Source organism: Paroedura picta, chromosome 8, assembly GCF_049243985.1.
Source record: "Paroedura picta isolate Pp20150507F chromosome 8, Ppicta_v3.0, whole genome shotgun sequence".
In the NCBI taxonomy this organism is placed as follows: Eukaryota; Metazoa; Chordata; class Lepidosauria; order Squamata; family Gekkonidae; genus Paroedura; species Paroedura picta.
Genome location: NC_135376.1, coordinates 37,564,190 through 37,588,610, shown reverse-complemented (window position 1 = coordinate 37,588,610; position 24,421 = coordinate 37,564,190). Strand labels below are relative to the sequence as shown.

The 24,421-nt window shown below is 43.3% G+C and overlaps 2 protein-coding genes across 8 annotated transcripts in view; one reads left to right on the top strand and one right to left on the bottom strand.

The window, feature by feature from the left end:
• Window positions 1–24,421, bottom strand: part of EPHB1 (EPH receptor B1) — a 416,704-nt gene that overhangs the window by 195,684 nt on the left and 196,599 nt on the right. The window contains exons 1-4 of one of the 7 annotated variants that reach the window (XM_077349121.1): window positions 17,672–18,803; window positions 17,376–17,498; window positions 17,214–17,282; window positions 11,517–16,585 (exon numbers count right to left, since the gene is read on the bottom strand). The exons of 4 other annotated variants lie outside the window; for them this stretch is intronic. In XM_077349121.1, the coding sequence (XP_077205236.1) occupies window positions 12,327–16,585; window positions 17,214–17,282; window positions 17,376–17,498; window positions 17,672–17,699 (4,479 nt within the window). In that variant the 5' untranslated portion in view covers window positions 17,700–18,803 and the 3' untranslated portion in view covers window positions 11,517–12,326. Of the gene's footprint in view, window positions 1–11,516; window positions 16,586–17,213; window positions 17,283–17,375; window positions 17,499–17,671; window positions 18,804–24,421 lie in introns of those variants that run through there. 2 more of the 7 variants (XM_077349118.1, XM_077349120.1) reach the window with 2 other exon arrangements.
• Window positions 5,060–6,927, top strand: LOC143843296 (uncharacterized). The gene is made up of 3 exons (XM_077349127.1): window positions 5,060–5,272; window positions 5,354–5,713; window positions 5,820–6,927. Exons 1-3 carry the CDS (start codon window positions 5,099–5,101, stop codon window positions 6,072–6,074), a joined length of 789 nt encoding a protein of 262 aa, XP_077205242.1. The 5' UTR covers window positions 5,060–5,098; the 3' UTR covers window positions 6,075–6,927.

The window sequence follows — 24,421 nt, the reverse complement described above, 5'->3', positions numbered from 1 at the left end:
CCATGTTCTTCTGAACAGAATAAAAGTAAAACACTTGCTAATGGTTCGGCATGCGTTACATTGACGGTGAACTCCAAAGCTCTACGCCTAAAGATTCACTCACTACTTCAAAGAGATATGTAGACAGACACAAGAACACACATCCCTTTTACTTTTTTTAAAGAAAAAAATCACAAAGAGCTGCCACACTTGCTCCAAATTGCTCTCCATTCATCAGCAACAGCAGAGGACAAGCACCTGCAAGGGTAGGGCAGAGATTCTGTACATGACAAACCTCTCAGCCTTTCCCATGGGATTGACATTTCGCTGGCCAGCCAATTAAGACCCATGCCTCATTTGAACGTAGAAGAAGTTGGGACAATTAATCCAAAGGCTCCAGTGGCTGTTAATGAGTTTCCAAAAGTTTAGTATACAACTATTGAACAAATATTTTGGCGGAGAAGGACAGAACAGGGAGGGTATGGGGTTGACTACTTTGCACTGTGGAATCTTCTCATAAGCATTTGTCTCCAGCCAATCTACCTTTCCCTCACCCTAAAGAAATTATAACCAGCAGGAGCTGCTTTTCAGAATATGCAAATTCACTCACTGTCCCACCCCATTTCAGTTTAGCTCTACCCGTAAACATGGCTTCTTCGGTAGACCTGTTTCGTTTCTGAATCATATTATTTGCTGAAAGTGCCTCATCAACCTGTACATATATTGAGCCATACAACCCAGATGCTTGCTTGCAAATTAAAATTTTACAGTATGGGATTTAGAGGCTTTTTCTTTTACATACAAATCTTCATGTTTTTATTTTACACCCCCTCCCATAGTATGATAAATTGTCCCTCGTGTACACAATATGAAGCAATATTATTTTTTAGAGATACATAATAAACTCTTTAATATCGTCTGTATGCATGGATATCTCATTTGCAACAATTCTGAAGAAAAATAGCACCTTATTTCACACAATTTATCCTCTCCCTGTTATTTCTACATATGAACATCATTTATATAGATTTGGTGTAATTTGTCCCTTTTTAATAACATCGTCTATTTTCCCCTAAGTAGTTAAATGGATCTTGCCTGGCATCCACTTCCATTGATTTCAGTTACTCCCATGGAGAAGCTATTATCAACCTTAATCTCAGGAACTGTTAGGTGCCAATAAAGCCTGGAAATACACAGAAGCAATTTCTGAAACTTCCGCCTTCTTTCTCTACTTTCTACATGCTTGCTTGCTTTTCTTCAGCTTTAAAAAGAAAAAAAAAAAGCATGTCAAGTTAAAAACCGGAACTGTTCTTTCTAGTCCAGATACATATTACATAAGATGGCATGCTGTCTTTTAACAGTCTGCTAATCATGAAGTTTTCAAAAAATGTTAAAAAGAGACAATACACAATATGAATCTTTACGTATTTATTTTTACAGCTTGTATACTGCCTCTCTTCAGGGATCAGTTCAGGGCATTTCACAATACAAAACAAATAGCAATAAACATCATGATCATTCAATAAAACCATCATAAAAACATAACAATAACAGTTCAATTCACACTCCAACCCATCTCTCTCCACCATCAGGCTGGTCATTCATTGGTGGGTTCCCAAGGAGGGGGAAAGATCACTCTATGAAAATATAGAGGGGAGAGGGGAAAGGGGAGGCTTAACTGGAGTTTAGGGTGCCTTGGTCTCAACCATTAATCTGGTGGAAGAGTGCCGTTTTGCAGGCCCCGCAGAACTTAGATAGCTCCATCAGGGCCCAGATCTTGTGGTAACTCATTCAAACAGGTTCGAGCCTCTGGTAAAGACCAGGCAGACCTCCCTAGTAGCAGGGATCAAGACTCAAAACTACAGAGAGAAGTTCTCCTGAAGAAAATTGATGTTTTTGAGAATGTCCCTCATCCTCAGGCTCCATCCCCAAATCTCCAGGAGTTTCCTAACCGGGATATGGGATCCCTGCCCCCCAGCCCCATTAGTGGCCAAGGAGACCTGGAAACCATGTAACAGCAGCATTTAGAAGCAGGGGCAAAGCATGTCCAGTCTTTCACCATTATTCATCAACAGCAATAATTATATTTCAGTGGGAGATCTCAGCATAAAACTAATGAACTAGAGTGCATCAATCACCAGGTGTATATCATCTCACTAGGCCTCAATATATACAGTAGACTCCTTCAGCTGTTAGTCTTTAGAATTAGAACAAAATCTAAGTCCAGTAGATTTTTTCTATCAGTTTTCATGAGTCAAAGTTCATTTCATCAGATACAAAAAGAATGAAGGTCCATCAGTTTTTGTATCTAGATCAGAAGGGGGGGGGGCTGTGATAAGGAAGAGGGGTCCCAAACCAAGAGGTCTCCTGATAAAGTGGCCTGTGACCCATTTCTTGCAGAAACACAGTAGGGTAGGGGGAGGAGCCAACATTGTGAAGCCAGAAGTGTTGTCATTACATTCATATAGCAGTCTGAGATTTACTACAGGTAACAGTAGAGTTTATGATGAATCCTAGAATATCACCCAGGCACAAATCCATCAGTTCTGGTTTCATTGCAGAAGTGACAGAAGCACAATACCAAGCTGGCAACCCTAGTCTATGACCAAATTAAATAGAGCATTATTGTAAACTGCAATCAAGAAAAAGTCTGCCTCCATAGCTATGACAAGAGTATCCAGTATTATAAGGTCATTAATGATGGGCTGAACTTGTCTGACAGCAAATGACCGCCAGTGGTTGTTTTTGTTTGGGCTATCATGTAGGAAGTTATCCCCAGGTAGCATTCTGGTTTGTTAATCTGTTTCCTGAGTACATCAGGTGGGTTCTGCAATTCCAAGATATATGGCAATTCCAGCAATGACTTTGTATCACTCTATAGGTTTTTAATTAGCTTTCCATTTTTATGAAAGCTGTGTCATCGCCTGATAAGATAAGGGATCACTCTGCTTATCTTCTGCACAATGGAGACCTGCATAAAAACATTACAGAAAATATTGCATTGCCTTTTGTTTTCAGTGTTCACAATTTTTGTCCCTTACACCTATTTCTAAGAACATTCTCTGTGCACCTGATGAAGTTCAAGTTCATGAAAGCCCATGTCACCATAAATCTCAGTCTTTAAGGTGCCACAATAAACTCCTTTGGAGGAAATACCCTAAAAGATTGTGTTACTTTCTAAATTTTCAATATATCTTAGATTATCCAATCTTAAATTTTATCACTGATGTTATTATTTTTAGCATTTTCCTGTTTTATTTCTTTTTAAGTTTTTATTTATTCTATTTGGATATATTATGTATGTTGGTCAAGTATCTTAATAAATCTAATCATCAATATGCTCTTGTGTTTCTAAAAACTAGAAACAAAGGAAAAGAGGTAGAATCCATATTAGAATGAGTTCCTTTAAATTAACTGAGACACTGTCAGCACACTCCTATGCAGAGTTACTGCAGTAAATGGTTTTAGATTGCATAGCCTTTTCTCTTTTCCTAGCATCTAAAAAACAAAAATTAATCTCTGTGTCTTTGCATCTGCTCCCCTCTTATTCTTTGCCTGCAGTTACTTAAGAAAATAAATTTTCTGTATTCCTCTTCTGTTTCAATGTGGGATTGCAATACTGAAAGAATATTGGCCAATCACAAGTAACAAGAAAGAGACAACTTTTCATTTTATCTTCAGCAGTTGATGACTTTTAGTTGATGACTTTGAGTCAGGATTCACCACAGTAGTACGGTAGGGGTACACTTCCTCATCAACTTGACAGGTCCGGAAATGCCTGTGCAGCTGCGTGTGTAGATAAGAATAGCCAGGCTAAAAATATATATAGGAATTTCTGACTGCCCCTCTTAAAACTGATCAATTAAAAACATATAAACAAAACCGTGGAGGGAGTCTCGCCTGGGAATCACTTAGTTCAACAGAATGTCCATGGTTGGCACTTAAGCAGTGTTTTTTTTTTTATACTTGTTAATTTCAAAGTACCAGCCCCCCTATGCTCTTGATACAGAGAGAGATCCTGTGTATACAGCCAGCACTTTGAGAGCCCTCTGATCAGGAAATCCTTGTGGCCGGCTTCCAGCCTGGCTCCCCCGACTAACCTCTCCTCGACTAAACATATTAAAGGATGTGGAGAGACCTAATGGTGTGTGGCTGGATTTGGGCTGCCCCTCTCTTCCCCCCCCCCCCCCTGAAAAGGCCTGGGTAGATAACATTGCTTAGCTGCAGCCTTCTTTATCGTCCTGCAAGTGTGCTTTGATGTAATGAGCAACGTTTTTTTCTATTGTTGGGGAATATCTGCTGGGTTCATCACTTAGGTCAACAGAATGTCCAGGGTGGATGCTTAAGCAATGGCTGTATTTTCTACCCTTGTTAATTTCAAAGTATCATAGCCTGATTAAAATAAACATATTAATTTTGGATCTTTGATGGTAAAAAAACAGCCCTGTGCTCCTGATACACAGAAGCCTGATTTATTTTCTCTCTTTCAAACACACGGTCTGCAATGGAATCCTTTGCATATCTCTCAACATTGCCCCACAGTTAACCCCCCCCCTCCCAACACATATTAAACAATGTGCAGAGACCGCGCAGGGTCTGACTGGATTTTTAAATGGTAGATCCAGGATATTTCAAATTGTTTTTTTAAATTATCCAACCCTCTTTGAATGTATCTCTCCTTGCACTAGATTTGTGTCATTTAAAGGCAATATCATTATTACCAGCATGTAAAAAAAGCACCTACTCTACACTTAGTATCCAACTACCACTTGATTAAAATAACAAAACGAATTAATTTTGGATCTTTGATGCTAAAAAGCATACCTGCAGAGCTGACTGCTGTACAGATTTACACATAGGGAGTGCTCTGGGGGTTCCAAGGGGTTTTTTTCCATGTGGGGTGAAAGAACTCTCAGAGAGTGTGGCAGGGGCTGATCTTTTTGGGGGGGGGACCTCCAGGGAGTGCACGTGCTACCGGACTCCCGCGCCATAACGCGCGTATCCGGTGACATCTGAATGCACCAATGAGCGTGCAGGGGGCTGGCAGCGGTTTGTCTTTAAAATGGGAGAAAGGAGAGGCATCCACCTAACGTTCTGCTGCTTTTGGTCTCGCTGCACCATGGAAGAGCCGATTTATGAGGAAACAAAATCAGCGCCAACGGGGACAGAGTCAATGGAAGAGCCGACTTATGAGGAGATGAAGCCCGTGCCTACGGGTCCCGAGATTGCAGAAGAAACAATATGTGTTGAGCGGAGAGCACCACCCATGTGTGTTGCGGATAAAATACCGGCAGTAAGTAGTGAGAGACGACTTGGGGGGGGGGGGGGAATGTTATACAGGCTGAGAAAAAAACATTTTTTTTAAATCTTATAGTTAGAGAACTACGAAGTGGAATACCGTGTGTTTGCAAACATAGTGGCGGCTGCCCACTCGAGAGTGTTCAGCGGGTGCTGTAGGTACTGTGAGGAAATTGCAGAGTGGCAAGAGATCTGTTGCCTGGGAAAGAGTTACTCCACTGAAGATGAGGATTCCTCTGATTCAGATGATGCAAACACAACCAGTGATGAGACTGAAGAAATGGGGGATTCCGGGGTCGATACAACTGATGACATGGCGGGAGATGTGAAAGAACCACCCCCATCACGGGCGCAGACACCAGAGCCGCCAATGGGTGCTGATTCTGTAAAGGGTGAGGAAGAGCTGAGGACATGTGTTCAGACTATATTCCCTGATGTAAGTGTGGCAAAAAAACAAACAAACAAACAAACCCCAAAGCAGAAATAAGAAATTTTTAAAGAAAAAATTGCACTTTTATAAAAATGTTTTTCTTTTAACACAGGTGTGGGACAGCACCATTGATTTTAACGTTCTGGCTAGTACTGTTCATGCTGATATAAACCCTGCCTGTTGCTGGCGCTGTGGTTTCATCACTCTAGCTAAGGAAATTCCAGGGTTAAAGGTGATTGAGATAAAAGCGGAAACCCCATATATATTCCTTAAAGTGACGGAATGTGCTGCAGGTGAAAAGCAGAAACAATGCGAAGAAAGCGGCCTATTGCAAGAAGATGACTGCGAAACCCGGAAGTCCATCTGATGACGGGGACGGGGTAGTTCGTGTGGGGATTCACATAAGCTGTATATTCAATGTCTAATAAAAATGTATTCATTGCGATAAAAGAAAGAGACTAAAGCATCATGGTTCGGGACGTGGGTATATTAAAAGGACTATATTATAGTCCGGGGGAGGCTGGAAGTTTTGGAGGTGTCGAACCACTTTTTAGGGCTGTTACTAAGAGGGGGTATAGGGGAAGTAGAAAAGATGTGGAATCATGGCTCGCTGATCAGGATGCGTACGCATTGCATAAAACAGCAAGAGTGCATTTTAAAAGAAACAAGGTAATCACCGGGGATATAGATGAACAATGGCAGGCGGACCTTGTGGATATGCAAAAATATTCTAAATACAACGGGGGATTCAAATACATTTTAACGGTGATAGACATATTGTCTAAACACGCGTGGGCAGTGGCTCTGAAAGACAAGAGTGCTTCTGAGGTCTCTGAGGCCTTTAAAACTCTATTTAGTGGGGAAAGAGTCCCAAAGATGCTACAAACAGATATGGGGAAAGAATTTTTAAATAAAAAACTGAGTGGGGTATTAAAACAACACGGGGTTTACCACTTTGTCACCAACAATGAGGTGAAGGCTGCTGTGGTGGAGAGGTTTAACAGAACTTTAAAGACCAAGATGTGGCGCTATTTTACAGCCAATAACACATTTAAGTATACGGACGTGCTATCTGAGCTAATCAAAAGCTATAACCACAGCTACCACAGAACTATCAAGACACGCCCTGTCGATGTCAATCCTTCTAACGCACTGGCTGTGTGGAGACGCGTATATGGAACAGTCTCAGGGGCTCTCCAAAAAGAACCTGCACTTCGGTTTAAAAAAGGGGACCGTGTGCGAGTCTCTAGAAAAAAAGACAGGTTTGAGAAGGGTTATGAACAGACTTTCACGGATGAAATTTTTATTATAGAAGAGGTGGTCGGCGGGGGTGAGAGGTCTGTGTATCGCCTGAAAGATTTTGATGGTGAGCGTATATTAGGAGGGTTTTATCCAGAGGAGCTGCAGAAAGTGACCAATTGGAAAGACCGAATATACAGGATTGAGAAAATTATAGAAACCAGAACAAAAAAGAAAAAGAAGTTTTGTTTAGTGAAATGGAAAGGCTGGCCGACAAAATTTAACAGTTGGGTAGATGCTGAAGACGTTACAGAACCGTAAAGAAGTTTTTCATAGGTTCGGTGTGTGTGTGTGTGTGTGTGAGTGCCTTAAATTTAACGACAACAGGGGGGGGGGGCGCTGTAGCCAAAGCAGAAGGGGATGGAGGAGGACGGGTTTTACATAACCCTACCCAGCAATGCTTCATTGAATCTCTTTCCGGAAAACACCAGCGCATCTTTCACGGTGCGCCTGTTTAAACCTCTGGATTTGCGTGGAGAGTGGGAGGTGGGCCTGGCTGAAATTCAGTACCCTCTCACATGGTTCACCATCACCCATCCCCAGACATTTGTAGTTTATGATGATGGTAAGGAGGCTAAGAAGTGGAGCTATCAACTGCGCCAAGGATATTATGATAACATTCCTCAGCTCTTAGATGCCATGAATGCGCTTATACTGAAAGCGCCGGCGCCACGCCCCACTGTGCATTTCGTTTATGATGAAGTGGCAGGGAGAATCAGATTTAAAGGGCCCCAAGATTACACTTTCTCAATTGACGACCAACTAGCAACCTTATTGGGCGTTCCAATCGAAAAAATAGTTAAAAAAGCTATATTTCCCCCCGATATTACTGGAGGGTTTAATTCTTTGTACATCTATACAGACATCGTAGACCACCAGTTAGTGGGAGATACAGCAGCCCCGCTTTTACGCTGTGTTCCTGTACGAGGGGCAATTCATGAATTTACTACGATCACCTATGACAAACCCCACTATGTCGCGATCAATAGACATCACATCGAAACCATCAGCGTAGAAATAAAGACCGATCAGAACCGCCACGTCTCATTTCGCTACGGGAAGGTTATTGTAAGGTTGCACTTACGACAGCGGAAAAAATGGTGATTGTGAAAGATTACGGGGATCCGGCGCTGTTTAGGAGCTATTATCAATCCCAGGCTGGTAGTGGGCTCCCGGGATTTCATGGTGCGCCTGTTATGTACGGGAGGGGGGTGGGTGGGATTTTTCGTCATCTTTTCAGGCTGGCCGTACCGCTTTTTAGAAAAGGTGTGGATATTGTCAAGCCACACTTGAAAACGGCAGGTCGTAATATCGCTCAGGATGTTGTGGGACGTGTTACCCACAGTGTTATGAAAAAAATCACGCCCCAGGAAGGGTCAGGCTTTCTGTATCTTAAAAGAAGGGGCGGTATGAAAAGAAAAGCATCCGCCACACGCAAGGGTCCCCCAAGGCCCGTTAAAAGAATCCGCAGGGACACTAAGAAGCAGAGAGCTCCGGGTAAGAGGAAAGGACAGAAGCAGAAGGCTAAAAAGAAGAAGTTGCTACACAAGCGTCTCAAAGACGTTCTATAAAAAGCCATGGCTTTCATCCACTGCGGCTCGGGTGAGTGTGTAAAGTCGGAACTGGACTTGTTCCAAATAGCTCCAACGCAGACCTGTATTGAAAAAAGCCTGTATATCGAGGTGCCACCCCTTTCAGCCCTTGCTGGATCGACACCTCTAGAGTTTTACATAGCGGGGAACGGTGAAGATTACCTCGATTTAAATAACACCCTCTTGTATGTGAAATGTAAAATTACTCAAGAAGATGGCACCAACATTGCTAACGACGCTAGAGTGGCACTGGTGAACTATCCGATCGCTTCCATTTTCAGTCAGCTGGATGTCACCATAGGTGACCGCCTCATCAGCCAGAGTAACAACTGTTATCCATACAGAGCATTTATTGAAGCGATGCTCAACTACAGCGGGGAAACCCTAGCTACCCAATTTTCTACAGGCGCCTTTTACAAGGATACAGCAGGACATCTCGAGTCCACTGTCTTAGCAAATCCTACCAACGAAGGGTTTTCCAAGAGAGCAACACTGACCGCAGCAAGCAGAGTGGTAGACCTTCTAGGCCACCTCCATGCTGACATATTTTTTCAAGAAAAATTGTTGTTAAACGGCGTGGATGTGAAAATCAAACTAACACGCAACAAAGACTCTTTCTGCTTAATGAGCGGAGCTGGTGATGGAGTACGCTTTAAGCTCCACATGGAGTCTGCATCCCTTTTCGTGAAAAAGGTGAAAATAGCCCCTGGTATCCGGCTTGCCCACGCTGAAGCTCTGCTGACATCCCCGGCAAAATACCCAGTAGACCGCGCAAGCATGAAGGTATTCAGTATCCCGGCGGGGGCCCGTGTGAGCAACCAAGACAACTTATTTCTTGGTCAGCTCCCCAAAATGGTGGTTATGGGCCTGGTGGACAACGACGCTTTCAGCGGAAGTTTCACCAAAAACCCTTTTCACTTTAAGCATTACGGCATTAACTTTGTAGCCTTGTACATGGATGGAGAGCAGATCCCAGCCAAACCCTTCCAGCCTGACTTTGCAGCAGGAAATAGCGTGAGAGAATACATGAGTCTTGTGCAAACAGCTGGGAAGCACCTTCAGGACAGACCTCTCCTAATAAACCGTGATGAGTTTGGGAACGGGTACACACTCTTCGCTTTTGACCTGTCTCCAGACCAGGAGTGTGCAGATCATTACTCTCTGATTAAAACAGGAAACCTGAGGGCAGAAATACGGTTTGCTGCGGCATTGCCGCAGACTGTGAATTTGATAGTGTACGGAGTGTTTGACAACGTGATTGAAATCAACCACAGTCGCAACGTGCTATTTGACTACATGTAATATGGACACACTCCAGTTATCAAGAGCCTTGCTAAACAACCCTAGCACTCGAAAAAGCTTCTTGGACATCTTCCCAAGCGATCAACTCCCTGCTAAAAGACTGACACAGAGACCTGCATCTTTAGTGGTGAATACACACCCACACTACCTCCCTGGAGAACACTGGCTGGCGATATACCTCCCAAATCATAACACGTCTGAGTTTTTTGACTCTTATGGGAATCCCCCCTCTAGCCAGCTCTTTCCCCAGTCTATTATGGATTTTTTAAAAAAGAACTCTAATGAGATTTGTTTTCAACGGAAAATGCTCCAAGGACCACTGTCTACAACATGCGGCCACCACTGTTTGTTTTTTCTACACCATCGCTGCAGGGGAGAGACCTACGATGCTATCGTGAAGATGTATTCCACCAGCCATGAGCAGAATGACAGGATGGTCAGGAGTTTTGTGAAAACCCACAAGAATTTGAGGACTTTACAAAACATGTACACCCATACCCAATCATGTGTTTCTTGTACCTTCTAATAAAAACCACTTGAAAAATATAAAACGAACCAGTGTATTTTTATAGCGAAATAAGTAGTACCAGAGAAATGCTTTTTCAGAAGTGCAGTTTTTATTATTATTCTTCCGTCAGCCAGTTTGTCAGTCTTTGTTTTTTTCTTTTAGAAGTGGCAGACAGGGGTGAAACTTTTTGCTTTTTAGAAGAAATAACAGATGCGAGCTTAACAGGCGAGCGCTTTAGAAATCGAGACGGTGAGCTTTTCAGGTCATCCAACATTTTTCTAATGGAGGCTGTCCCGGCCACAGAAGTAGGTACGTTGAGCTCCGCCAGAGCCGTCATAAACACATCCAGACCTTTAGGCTGGGAGGCTGAAGAGGGAACACGGGTTTGTGTAATAGCCTTTATGAGATCCATCACGTGGCTTCCCATGACGGGTGTCCCTCTGTAAAGAAAAGTACCTCTTTCATCCCAAGAGGCTACTTCCTGGTTTTGATCCATTTTCTTTAGCAGCACTAGCGCTTTGGTCCTGTATCTGGGGTTTAGACTTTCTAAAACCTCTTCAAAAACATGAGCATTTTTTTCATTAATGCCCTGTGTTGTCTCAGGTTGATGTAGATGCAGATCCAGTTTGGTTTTTTCTTCCTCCCCCATTCTCACATGCGTTAGATATTTCTGAAGGAGAGATCCGTAGAGCTTGGCTTTCTCATATTCAGACAGGTCCCCCCTCTCTAAAACGGTTTTCATGTCATTATCCAACGAATGTACAACCGACTGCCTGATGGTTTCATCTTCCCGAGGTCTGTGAATATTTAGCCGCTCTAGTTGCTGACTTGGAACCAAGTACATTTTCTCTGCATGCTCCATCAGGAAGATGTTAAAAGGCTTCCAATTAGCGGGATGGCAAAGCCCAACAGTGATCCTATAAAACCTCCAAACTGCTTCACGACACGGCGTTTCTTTGTAAGTGACGTTTTAGAGCTGCTTAGAGATTTGATCACCGCACGCTTTTTCCTCAACACGACCTTCTGACGTGGTGTCAATGGAATCACCCCCTTTAATATATTTAGAGAGATCTCACTGATAGCCTTGATTAGATCATTCGGGGCAGCACACAAAATAGCTTTCCTGAGACGTGGTGGTGATTTGGAGACTATTTTCAAAAGAGTCCCATTTCTTTTTAAACACGTCGACATCCTTCTGCAGTGACAGGAATCCTCTCCTTAAAAGCTAGAGGGAGCTGTGTGTCACCGCCTTTTGAACTTCCCCACTGCTGATTTTTTGATAACGTAAGATGCAGGCCAGTCAGGGGGGAACATCCCGGTGCGTAGCCTGTAGGACTCAGGCGTTGCTGCATTTAAATCTACCAACAGATAACCGTAGGGTTTTGCTGTGGCATCTTCGTAAGCCTCCATAAAAAAGGCTGCTTTCCCAGGGTACATCTGACGCGCCAGAGTCGCAATTTGTAATTTGTCGCGTGGATTTTTAAATAAAACAATATACTTGGCATTCAAATTAATAGTTCTGCTGCTTTTGCCCTGGCAGAATAAATTCTGCACTATGTAAATAATACTTAGATTTCTGTGATGGACATACTTAGTAAAAGCATTTTCAATCTCTGCACTATCAGAAGCACACGCCATCAAGTCATCCACGATAACAAGATTTATTTTATTAGGAGGCAACAGATCATCATCATTTAAACTCGAGGGCAAGCCCTCTACAAATTTGATAAATCCATATCGACTACGCAGCTCGCTATACAATGGCTGCCACATGGTAAAAAACCAGACCATATTTTCAGGCATAACAGAAAGTGTAGACTTTGCATTCAAAAGTAAGCACTTTATAAAATAGCTTTTCCCACAGTTGCTGGGACCTGCAAGGATAGCTGAGAAAGGGTGGAGCCAGCGTGTATCCATTTCAATAGCCGTACGGCACGCTCTTAAACCCCTCCTTAAGCACCCGCTTATCATAAACCACCTTCTGGGTTTTTGTAAGATTTTTTGTTTTAATGACAAAGTTATTTCTCCCTCTTACGATTCCCGGATGGCTCACAGTAATTTTCCCAGGTTCAGAGCCAGAAACGTGTGTGAAAACAAGATCCTTTAAACTGTCGAAAGTTATCTTCTCCCTATTGGCAGAATTCAGAGTGATTCCCTTTACTTTCAAGCATACCTTTTTATCTGACAATTGATAAGCATAAGTCTTGGGTCCCGCTGAAACAAACTCTGTTATGTGCTGCCCTGCCGGGACTTCGCTCGTCAGTTCGCCTAAATAATCCCCAAGAGGGGGGTTCCAGTCGCCTTCACCACTCACAAATATCACTGAATCTGTGTCATGGTATAAACATCTACTCCCTAATTTATCGAGGAGGTCATAGAGTTCAAGCCTTGCATAAGCCGTGGTGAAAGCTGCAATGTACACATTTGTGTTTCCTGAAAGTGTCAGACGGCCCTCTGCGTGTTTCCAAGACACACAAGCCGCATCATCGCTGATGAAACTACAAGCCGAAGTCTCGTAATTTTCAGAAAATACCAGTTCAAAAAAGCGATCGGGGTCTCTCACAATTTCGGTGGTTGGCAAGTTTGTTCTCTGTGCAAATTTACCCCACAGAGAATTGAGAAATAGTTTAGCAATCTGCCGTTTGGCAGGGTTTGGGGTTATATGGGAGGGTCGCAGAAGGACACCCTCATTTTTCTGAAAATCAGAAATGTACTTTTCCTTATCGGCATCTGTTACACACCACGATGGGTAGCCTGAAGCTTCCTGTTTCTGCCTGAGATGTATTTTTATGTACTCTGAAAACAATTGATCGGATTTCCTCTCAAAATGCCAAACCTCAACAATTTTCACAACTTTGTACCCCAGCCTCATTGCAACATGTAATTCAGGTGTGCAAAATGTGCCTTCCAGAGCCCTTTCTTCATCGCTATGCTGACATGTTTCCTGCTGATTTGTTTCAGCACAGGTCCTGCAAAGTGTAAAAAAGAGCTTTCCCCTCACCCTGTAAGGTAACACGGGGAAAAAGAGACCCCTGGGAGGGTAAATTTTAACTTTTGCAAATCCAAAGTAGTTTTGAAGAGGGGCGAAATGGCTCTGAATAATCACAGGATGGCCTAGAGGGTACATTTTCGTGGCATTCACAAAGGGATACAGGCTGGTGAAATCATAATAAAGGATCTTTTCCCCAGGCTCTACTTTGTAGTAGAGTGTTATGGCATTAGTCCTCCCCCCAAAGAGTGCGTCTCTAGGGTGTAGGGGGTCAGGAAACTGGGCTGTCTTAAGGAATGCTTTCACAGACTCGTCAGTGCTTTTTAGATGATTCCACTCATGCTCCCAAATGCTCCTGACTTCAAACCCCATTCTTTTAAGTTCATCACACCTCTTCCTGGTAGCAGAGTAAAGCTGATCAAAGGTTTTCCCTATTAATTTATTGAAGTGGTGTGGATTTTGACATTGCAAGCAGCCATTATGGAAACAACCCAGGAAATCATAGGCTGTCTTCTTACCGTTAACACACGAATACCCATCTAAATAAAATCTGTCAACCCTGTATTCCCCACCCTTCAGTGCGTGACGAATTTGGATATTTTCAGTTTGCTCTATGTAGCTGAGCCATTGAATGGATGAGGATGAAAACCTCTTTGTCTCCCTGTGATATTCATCAGGTGGTGGAATAGCCACAGACAGGGGTGCCAAGAAATTAAACCTGTACATCGCCAAACAGACCCCCGCCAGGGTGAGATATTGTAATGGGTCTATGCAGTGGTGGTCTTTATATGTCATGTTCATAATCTCTTCTCTATATAGAGTGCAGGCTTGTTCCAAAATGTGAACATCTAACTTGCAATAAAAAGCTAGTTCTTTTTGGAAATCAAAAGTCATCGATTTGTTTTCCTCATACCATTTTAAAAAAGCATCGCGATCTTGACCCATCATCTGATCTACTCCGTAGCATTCAATGGGGGGTAGTGGCCCCACATAATTCTGATTTTCTTGCGTGTTGAAAAAGTGTGGGAAGTAACCTTTGCACCCTTGAAAACCTAGAGCTTTAGGAAGTTTTGCCAGGGCCATGGGTAGGTGATTCAGAGAATCAACGAACTTTATGTCGTGACTTTTAATAGTCACACACATCAACTTTCCCCCTACAGCAATTATTTCGGGATCCAATCTCTCTAAAATCAGTTGTTTTACAATAAAGTGAGAATCATACCCCTTGGCATTATGTGCTATGAAGGTGCAATGTCTAAACTGTTTTTTTGTAGTAAAAGTTTTAACAAACTGGTACAAGCATGTTTCACCCTTAAACTCCCAAGATTTACCACATGCGGGCCATTTAGGGTCTCCTCCAAAAGCTTTCGCAAAGGCATAATTGGGACAGTGCTCCCCATTTTCTTGTGTGCATTCAAAATCATAAAATATATACTTTGACGAAGCATGTGGTTTTTTCAGAGGCTCTAAGTAACACCTGTCATGGTAATCTTCACCTTTTTCCAGCCTTCTCCCACATTGCTTACAGCTTCTACCAAAACACTCCTCATATTTATGTCCCATGTCCCTGTAACGTTTGCATTTACTACACCAGAACCTAGAGGGGCAATCAATTTCATTTTCTACAGCCAATTCGCAATGCCTCTTTAAGCAATAGTCACTACTACAATACAGACAACAGTTTGGGCACTTCCGTGGTGTCCCCAGGATTGTTTTGCACTCTGAAGTACCACACATTCTGCAGAATATGGAACAGTTATGATGGTGATTGTATATAGAATGGCAGTGTTGGCAGAAATTTCTTGACCCCATAAATGCTTTTATATTAATCACTCCGTAGTAATGCTGGTCATGGAGAAGTATGAAATGTGTGTCAGGATATCTCAGAGGCCGTGTTTTAAAAATATGCCACCCCTTGTCTGAGCACAGCACCACGTGGATATTTACTTTTAAATGATCTTCAACTATTGCTATGTCATTCAGTCCCACTTTTTTCTGTGTAGACCATCCCAATTCTGAATGTAATTTCCTAGCTGCTTCTAACAATGTGGCATCATTCTCACCCCTTTTCATAACACCCATGAGCCCTGCTGCAAAGCAGAGGTTGTGGCTATCACTACTAAAATCTATTAGGAAGCGCCTCTTTCTTTGAACAATAGAACTGTAAGGGATGGATTTGATTTTTCGGAGAGCACCCCCCCTGGGAGGCCGTGATATAGTAACAGTTAGGCGCAGTGTGTCATTTAAAAGAATCTCTCTGTTACTCTGAAGCATGCTTGCAACAAAATCAAGAAACTCAGAAGCATCCAGAAGGGCCTTTGATTTCTTAAACGAAAAGACAGGGTTTTGTATCCCATCTCCGTCTAATCTCATTTGCACCGCATCTCCATCCTCGATGCGATCATTAATTTCATTCAAAATTTCTTGAACCCCCCTTGATAGCTCATCAATAGCATTTGCAAAAGAAATCACCCTGTTTAAATTAACAAAACGGAACTCTTCACTAACAACCAGAGAACGAAACCTTTCATACGGTCTCTGCCAGGATCTGACCCGTTCCACATAGACTTGGGGGGGAATTGAGGAGTTCAAAGACCCAGTTAGAATCCCACTTTCCCCATCAGTCTCATCTGCATCGGGGCTGGCTGCTATGTGTGGCGAGGATAACCCTGCCACACAGGCTTGGGGAGGAATTGGAGCAGCATCAACCAAAGACTGTGATACATGTGCGCTTTCCCTGTCAGCCTCATCTGTGCTGGGACTGGCAGCATGGTGTGGTGTGGATACCCCTGATGGGCCATTTATTTCCCCCTGTGATGCTTCAGAGAGATTCTGAGATAGAGCCCCCCCTCCCTGTGTGATAGCCGCGAGGGAAACATAGTGTTTATTAGTTTTAATAAGCTCACTTGCAAATTTGCGTGTCATCTTTTCCATCTGGTCAACTTGAACCTGTAATGCCGCACGCTCTTTTTCTATAAGAATTTCTCTCTCCTTGATTTTTGAGAGGCTCTCATAAACAAATAGATGAAATTCTTTTATCTTTTTAGATTCATCTTCAGCAGTCCTAATGTCCTGCTTCGTTTTCTTTGATTTGGATGGGGCCTGTGTATCGGGTGCTGGTGGGCGCTTCTGAAGTCTACTTCTAGCCTGCTTTTGCGGTGTGGCGCGGGAAGTCCCAGGTATAGCATCTAGGAAACAGACACACAGCAGAATTACATTTAAAAAAAAACCAGGGGTGCAATGGAAGGCTATGTAGAATTATTGAATGCTATATTATGAATGAAAGTAACGCTGAATACCCACTAGTTAGAGCTGTTTATGCTTAAATTCAGTTTTCTGCTATCTTTTAAATATGAAAAAACTATAATTAACAATCAGATTAGAATAAAAATGCTCCAAAACCCTTGCATTAAAATGGGGGCAACATCATACAAATAGTGACTTGGCATAGTTTTTCACTGAGACTTTTTTTAAACATAGAAAATTATCGTAAAATATAAAGAGTGTATAGAATTATTGAATGCAAGTATTAATGAGAACAAATTTAAAACATGTACATGTCTTCAGATAGAAAGAAAAAGGCTCTGCTTTTTTAGTTTTAAATATTACTTTTCCCACGAGTCTGCATGGCTTTGTACAAGATACATTAATTAATACCTTCAATAAATCAACACACCACACCCATAAAAGCTCTCTCCCCTCCACCCTTAGCTCTCTTATACACACGCACACGCACGCACACGCACACACACACACGATTTCTGTTAATATTGTATTTTTAAAGATAGTTTAACGGATTGATTTTTAATATCTTACCCCCATCTCTGGCTGTGGGTGTGACATGTGGCCGACGTGGTGTTGGTGTTTCACCTTCAGAAATTATGACTTTAAAATATATAGAGAGAAAAATGATCAGTCATGCATCTCTTTTAACACCATTATTACAAACATGCAGACAAACAAAATCACCCCTGATACCTATGTCATCAGCTTGGAAATTTTGGGGCCTTGTGTGGTTTTCAGCACCGGTTTGAGCAGCCTGATTGACATTTGGGTGGCAGACCGGAATAATCATATTCATATCACCACTATTAAACAAATCTAAAGAGAGAGAGAGAGAGAGAGAGAGAGAGAGAGAGAGAGAGAGAGAGAGAGAGAGAGAGAGAGAGAGAGAGAGTGTGTGAATAACAGCATTTGGGTGGGGGGGGGAGGGGGGGGAGAGAACAAATGTTTCAAACAATTATAAGTATTTTCTATTAATTAAAATTACTTACCTTCTAGGTCCTGCAATTCGCTTTCCATCCTTGGTATCGTTGTGAGATGGATACTTTGGGCTGTACAGATGTCTGCTTTTTAAAGGCAGTGTGCTCAACACGTCACTCCTTATCTCGCATTCACAGAGACCCTAAACACTATAGGAATCGTGACGTTTGAATCCTATTTCCCTTGAGAAATTGGTGTTCTGCTGACTTGGGAGATACTCACCCCCTTCTAACATCTTCCTGTTTCCTGTTTTTTCCAGCTTCTACAGATGGGCTGATAATTCAAACGTCACGATTCCTGCTTTCTCAGTGTTTGTCCTGCTAAGGCCTGGTGTCCTATATGTTTATCTTTACAGCTATTTATTCTTTACACTATGGGAGAAATCTCCTTGGGGATTTTAGTTTCATCTTAATGTAATTTTTTATTCCAAACCGTACATGTGGCGCAGCCCCTGTGAGGTAGGCCAAGATTGTTTCCTGATCTTGCAGCTTCTACAGGTGGACTGCTTAGGTAAAGCATGTTTTATCGTTTAGAGTACAACCATCTGAGGAAAACTGAAATACACGGTTCCAGCTTTCTCGGTGTTTGGCCTGCTAAGGCCTGGTGTCCTATATGTTTATCTTTACAGCTATTTATTCTTTTAGGCTATGGGAGATTTTAGATTCATCTTAATGTAATTTTTTCTCCACACCCTGACATGTGCAGCACTCCTGCGTGGTAGGGTAAACTGAAAATCCAATCACAGAAGCTAAAAACGGTGTGAGCGGGAGAAATGAATCTAAATATATAAAATCTATTATTCTGAATCTTTCTGAGCACATACAAAACAGGGTTGTTTTAGAATAGTGTGGTTTGTCACGAGTGGGGGGAGCCAGTCTTCTCTTCTTCCCCTTATTTTTGGGGTGGGGGGGGCACTGTTCTCAGACCTCTTTTATGGTGGGTGGCAGTCTCCCCACAGATTGTGACATGGTTGAGTTTCACTGGGGATGCTCGGTCTGTGGGGACCCCTTGTTGGGCTAAAGGCCTGTGTCCCTGGGGGTTGCACTGAGAGTGGTAGTGGGGCTGCCCCAGCATCTTTGCCTGAGCAGCAGTTTGTGCCGGTCGCCGTGCTACTGACCTAGTCAAAGGTCACGCAGCATCCCCCCCCCCCCCCGTTCTACCAGGGTTTAGTATCTGCTGGAAGAAACCAGGAGGATGTACATTCTTTAGTTCATATCTTGCATCTGCAGGGTGCTGATACTGTCCCAAAAGACCTTTGATCAAGGGATTTACAGTCAAAGGTCGTGTTGCCCCCCCCCCCCCAACAGCTCTACCGATGTTTAATGTCCTCTGAAGGAACCTAGAGGATATACATTTCTTTAGTTCATATCCTGCATCTGCAGCGTGCTGACAGGATTTCCCCTGTGTAATAGCAGTTTGCCAGAATCTCAGAATGTGCCCTGAACCTCTAGCATAAACACTACTTCCTGGGGGCTGTTTTTGCAGATTTGTCAGATACCTCCCCCCCCCCCCTTGCCTACTAGCCCCACTGAAAACACAAGACAGAGGATGCCCAAATGGTTTTTATTTTATATAAATGATATTTTTAATATACATTTATACACAGGATCATAGGAAGGTTGATAAGCAGTCATGGCTGTAAAATGTTTTATTCAAAAACTGGTCAGCTAGAGACAAAAATCTCGGGTGGCATTTCTGCAAAAGGCAGCTCAAGGCCTCTCCAGGAGCTGGCGAATCATGTATACCAGCTATCATTCTGCTCAGCGCTACAATGTGATTCTGATTCATTGTGAAACATTCTAGAGAACATCCAATCACAGTGATGACATAAATTAGAGGACCCATGTTCAAATGTGCACACACATTTTTTAAAGTTTCATCATAAAATTCGCTCCCCCAGTTCAAGCATTCGTGCCCCATTTGGTTACCCAAATCTAGAACACACCCTTCACATTTTGCATGTCGAAGATCCATTGAACACCTTTTAATAACAGAACAGAGTACAGATCTCAAAATTGCTGTCATCATTGCTCGTTTCTGCAAAGTAGTGAATGTGAGGTCTTCATCGGTCAATCCTGAATATTCTTGCATGGCTCTGTGAAACGGGATCACGGCTCCTGTCAAACCCAAAAGGGGACATTTCTAAAATACAAACAAAATAAATTTTGAAAAAAGCTGTTCAAGATTTTTTTTTTTTTTTGCTCCGCCCATCCCAGTACATATATTCAAACCCCTGCAGAGACTCAGTTAATACACACCTCAAATGTATTCTGTGGATGTTGGATCATGGCGTTGGAAGTCTCGGCAAACTGTACACTCTGATAACTTCTCTCAGGTGTTGTACACATTTTCACATCTTCTTCTTTTTTCATCATCAAAGTGAATAGTCGCTTGGCAATACCGCCTGGTACATTTTCTTTGTCAGAGTCCCCACTAAGGTGCCGTCTCCTCAGAGTTGATTTTCGCTTGGATGGCGCAGGTGGGGTCTTGGGTTCCAAAACTGATACAGGCGTAGTTTCCATGGTGCAGCGAGACCAAAAGCAGCAGAACGTTAGGTGGATGCCTCTCCTTTCTCCCATTTTAAAGACAAACCGCTGTCAGCCCCCTGCACGCTCATTGGTGCATTCAGATGTCACCGGATACGCGCGTTATGGCGCGGGAGTCCGGTAGCACGTGCACTCCCTGGAGGTCCCCCCCCCCCAAAAGACCAGCCCCTGCCACACTCTCTGAGAGTTCTTTCACCCCACATGGAAAAAAACCCCTTGGAACCCCCAGAGCACTCCCTATGTGTAAATCTGTACAGCAGTCAGCTCTGCAGGTATGCTTTTTAGCATCAAAGATCCAAAATTAATTCGTTTTGTTATTTTAATCAAGTGGTAGTTGGATACTAAGTGTAGAGTAGGTGCTTTTTTTACATGCTGGTAATAATGATATTGCCTTTAAATGACACAAATCTAGTGCAAGGAGAGATACATTCAAAGAGGGTTGGATAATTTAAAAAAACAATTTGAAATATCCTGGATCTACCATTTAAAAATCCAGTCAGACCCTGCGCGGTCTCTGCACATTGTTTAATATGTGTTGGGAGGGGGGGGGGGGGTTAACTGTGGGGCAATGTTGAGAGATATGCAAAGGATTCCATTGCAGACCGTGTGTTTGAAAGAGAGAAAATAAATCAGGCTTCTGTGTATCAGGAGCACAGGGCTGTTTTTTTACCATCAAAGATCCAAAATTAATATGTTTATTTTAATCAGGCTATGATACTTTGAAATTAACAAGGGTAGAAAATACAGCCATTGCTTAAGCATCCACCCTGGACATTCTGTTGACCTAAGTGATGAACCCAGCAGATATTCCCCAACAATAGAAAAAAACGTTGCTCATTACATCAAAGCACACTTGCAGGACGATAAAGAAGGCTGCAGCTAAGCAATGTTATCTACCCAGGCCTTTTCAGGGGGGGGGGGGGGAAGAGAGGGGCAGCCCAAATCCAGCCACACACCATTAGGTCTCTCCACATCCTTTAATATGTTTAGTCGAGGAGAGGTTAGTCGGGGGAGCCAGGCTGGAAGCCGGCCACAAGGATTTCCTGATCAGAGGGCTCTCAAAGTGCTGGCTGTATACACAGGATCTCTCTCTGTATCAAGAGCATAGGGGGGCTGGTACTTTGAAATTAACAAGTATAAAAAAAAAACACTGCTTAAGTGCCAACCATGGACATTCTGTTGAACTAAGTGATTCCCAGGCGAGACTCCCTCCACGGTTTTGTTTATATGTTTTTAATTGATCAGTTTTAAGAGGGGGCAGTCAGAAATTCCTATATATATTTTTAGCCTGGCTATTCTTATCTACACACGCAGCTGCACAGGCATTTCCGGACCTGTCAAGTTGATGAGGAAGTGTACCCCTACCGTACTACTCACCACAACACTGTCCGGGATTTTGCTCAGGAAGCCACTGCTCAGTCCCACAGTCTGGCAATTAACAAGTGAGACTAATTCTGTGGATGCTTTACTCACAACTAAGTAGTCACTATCAGTTTCTATCAGTTTCTGTATGTCTTTGTGGGTCAAGACATCCAAGTTAGATGACAAAACTAAAGAGGAGTCTGTTAGACTGACAGAATTCATTCCAGCACATCTTTAACACAGCCCCGCGGCGCCGCGGACTAAATAAAAGAGTAAGGGCCCCGAAGGTGGGCCCTGTCCGGGATGAGGAAGGGTGCCGATCGGCCCCTTCCCCTGGACTGACCAGTGGAGGGCCCAATCGGGAGGCGCTGGCCCCTCCACTGGTCAGTCCACCCCCAAGCTGATTGGCTGCTTGCCCGGCCACAAACCAATTGGGAGGCACAAAGCGCCTCCCAACCCACCCCACCCCCCACCAGAGCTTCCCTTCGCTCCGGCGGCCATTACTTTGCTGGCCGCCAAGAGCGAAGGTAGGCTCCCTGGCCTCTGCCCCGAAAACGGCTCCCCAGACCTTCCCAGGGGCTTGGGGACTGTTTTAAAGCATCCCCACCGCCTTTAAAACGCTGCCCAAGCCCCGGGGAAGGCGCTCCGCGGCTGCAGGAGCCGCGGAGCACCTTCCCCGGGGCTTGGCCAGCGTCTTAAAGGATCCACGCCGCCTTTAAAACGCTGCCCAAGCCCCGGGGCCTGGGGAACATTTTGCTACATGGGCGGAAGGGGAAGCAAACCCTCCCCTAGGGCCCGCTGTATTTTTTTTACAGCGGGCTCTACTGCTAGTGTCTTCATAAATCAGAGCTCAGAGCTGAATGAAGATTAGTCAGTTATCACCATTCTAAGTAGTACTGGAGGTCCTGAAACATGCAATTTTTGCAAGACAATGATGCAGGGGTTACTTATAACCACAACAACTGCCCAGAAGTATGAAACTACCACAATATTTGCCAAATCTTCTTCACGGGTAAGGCTGAAAATGGCCAAAGCCAGTAAAACAATGCTATTGCTAGGGCACCATAAAACCAGAGAGAGAGCACATACACACCAGAAAAGTTAATCCATTATGACTTCCTATTGCCTTCTTGACATCATTTTTACTCTGTAGCAGCAAAATTCCCAATCCCATTTCCCAACCCCTGCAAGCAAACCTAAGTGCACTACAACCATAAATCCATAATTCCATCTAGCATAGATGCTACCCTTCTTTGAAAATCATTTCTGAGCCACAGCATTTTTGCAGGCTGTGTCTTTTAATGTGCATTTTATCAAGGGAGGGACTGTGTCGATAGACCAACAGATAAGTCAACATGCTGCTTTGTGACCTTGCAAGTATCACTTCCCTCCTTTGTTTCACATATCTTGGAATGGAGTCTAATATGAATATCTGCACAGTTGACAAATGGCTACACACTACCACGAAAAGCCTCCTGAAGAACCATATCTTGAGGCCTTAGAATCATTCCCACCCCCATGTGCCTTGCAAAAGAAGCCATGCAGGCTCCTTACACAGCATCTTCATCTTGCTTCCAATGCTAGGCTACAGCCATTCCCTTTCTATTTTTTCAAAGTGTTTGATTTTAGTACTGGGGCTCCTACCTGTTAGTATGTCATGCATTCAGGGATCAAGCAGTAGCCCCTAATCCTAGTTGAGTGAGAGTTGGGACTGGTTAGACAATAGTTACCCGGAAATCATTCTGCACATGGTCAGAGGTCCTTTTTTTGTTGCACTTTTATATATTAACTGTTCCCATGATACATTGTCAAGCAAAGCGTATATTCTCTCTTGTAGCAAGCAGGATAAGGGCATCTGAACGCATATTCCATCTTACAGAAATGGTCACTGCGATATAATTGCAAGACTGAGCATGAATGTTAGCCCAGCCACAGACCTTGCTTTCAATTTCATTTCACTCAAAATGGACTTCTTAGTGCTCCGTTCCTTCCCCCTTATCAGAGCATATAAACCGAAGTATTTCAAACCTGCCTTTACAGTGGTTGGGATTTGTCACACTTCATTCTCCTCTATCAAGGTTAATAACATTCTTTCAGAGATTTCTGGCTAAAAGTTCTTGCTGGCCAGAATATGAAAGAGTGCTTTGTCCTCTAGGATTCTTGCCATAACTTAGTTTTAGCTTGTCTTTATGGCAACCAGACCAGCCACTCTCCTGCAAGTGCTCCCAAGCAGGAGAAAGTAAGCTAATAGGCCAAAGCTGGAAAGGCATTCAGTTTCCAAGATATAATATGAATGTACCAGTTAAGGAAGGACAATAGAGGAAGGACGCCTCTCTTCAGATTTAGAAGCAACAAACAAGGTTCACTTTACCAGCAGCTGTCCTCTGTACATCTTTGGAATGTTCAGAGTGACTGGCAGCAGGAAGGAACTTGGAAGGAACAATTCTTGTAAGGTGTGCCACCCATGGGTGCCGTCTTTCAGGTCTATCCATGCAGACTCAGAAGCCGTGAGGAGTCGGGGGACACAGGACGCAGCAAAAAGGCTAAGCACCAGCACTAGTACCAATAGAAAACTCACTTAAGGTTCACAGCTCTCTTGCCCCATGACTGATGAGATATCAGAAGGGAGGGAAATTAAAATGGAATGTAACTAAAGACAACTGCTGTGCTCAGAGAAGCTGCTTTTGAGGCACAGAAAAGGCTCATGTGAAAAATTAGTTATACAACAAATTTCTCTCAGCATATGGCAGTTACCCACCCATACTTTCCATTATATGGGGAAAAACTCAGAATGCAACTTGCCAGAAGAGGGAAAATTGCATTCTTGGTAATAGAGAACTAGTCCATGGACAA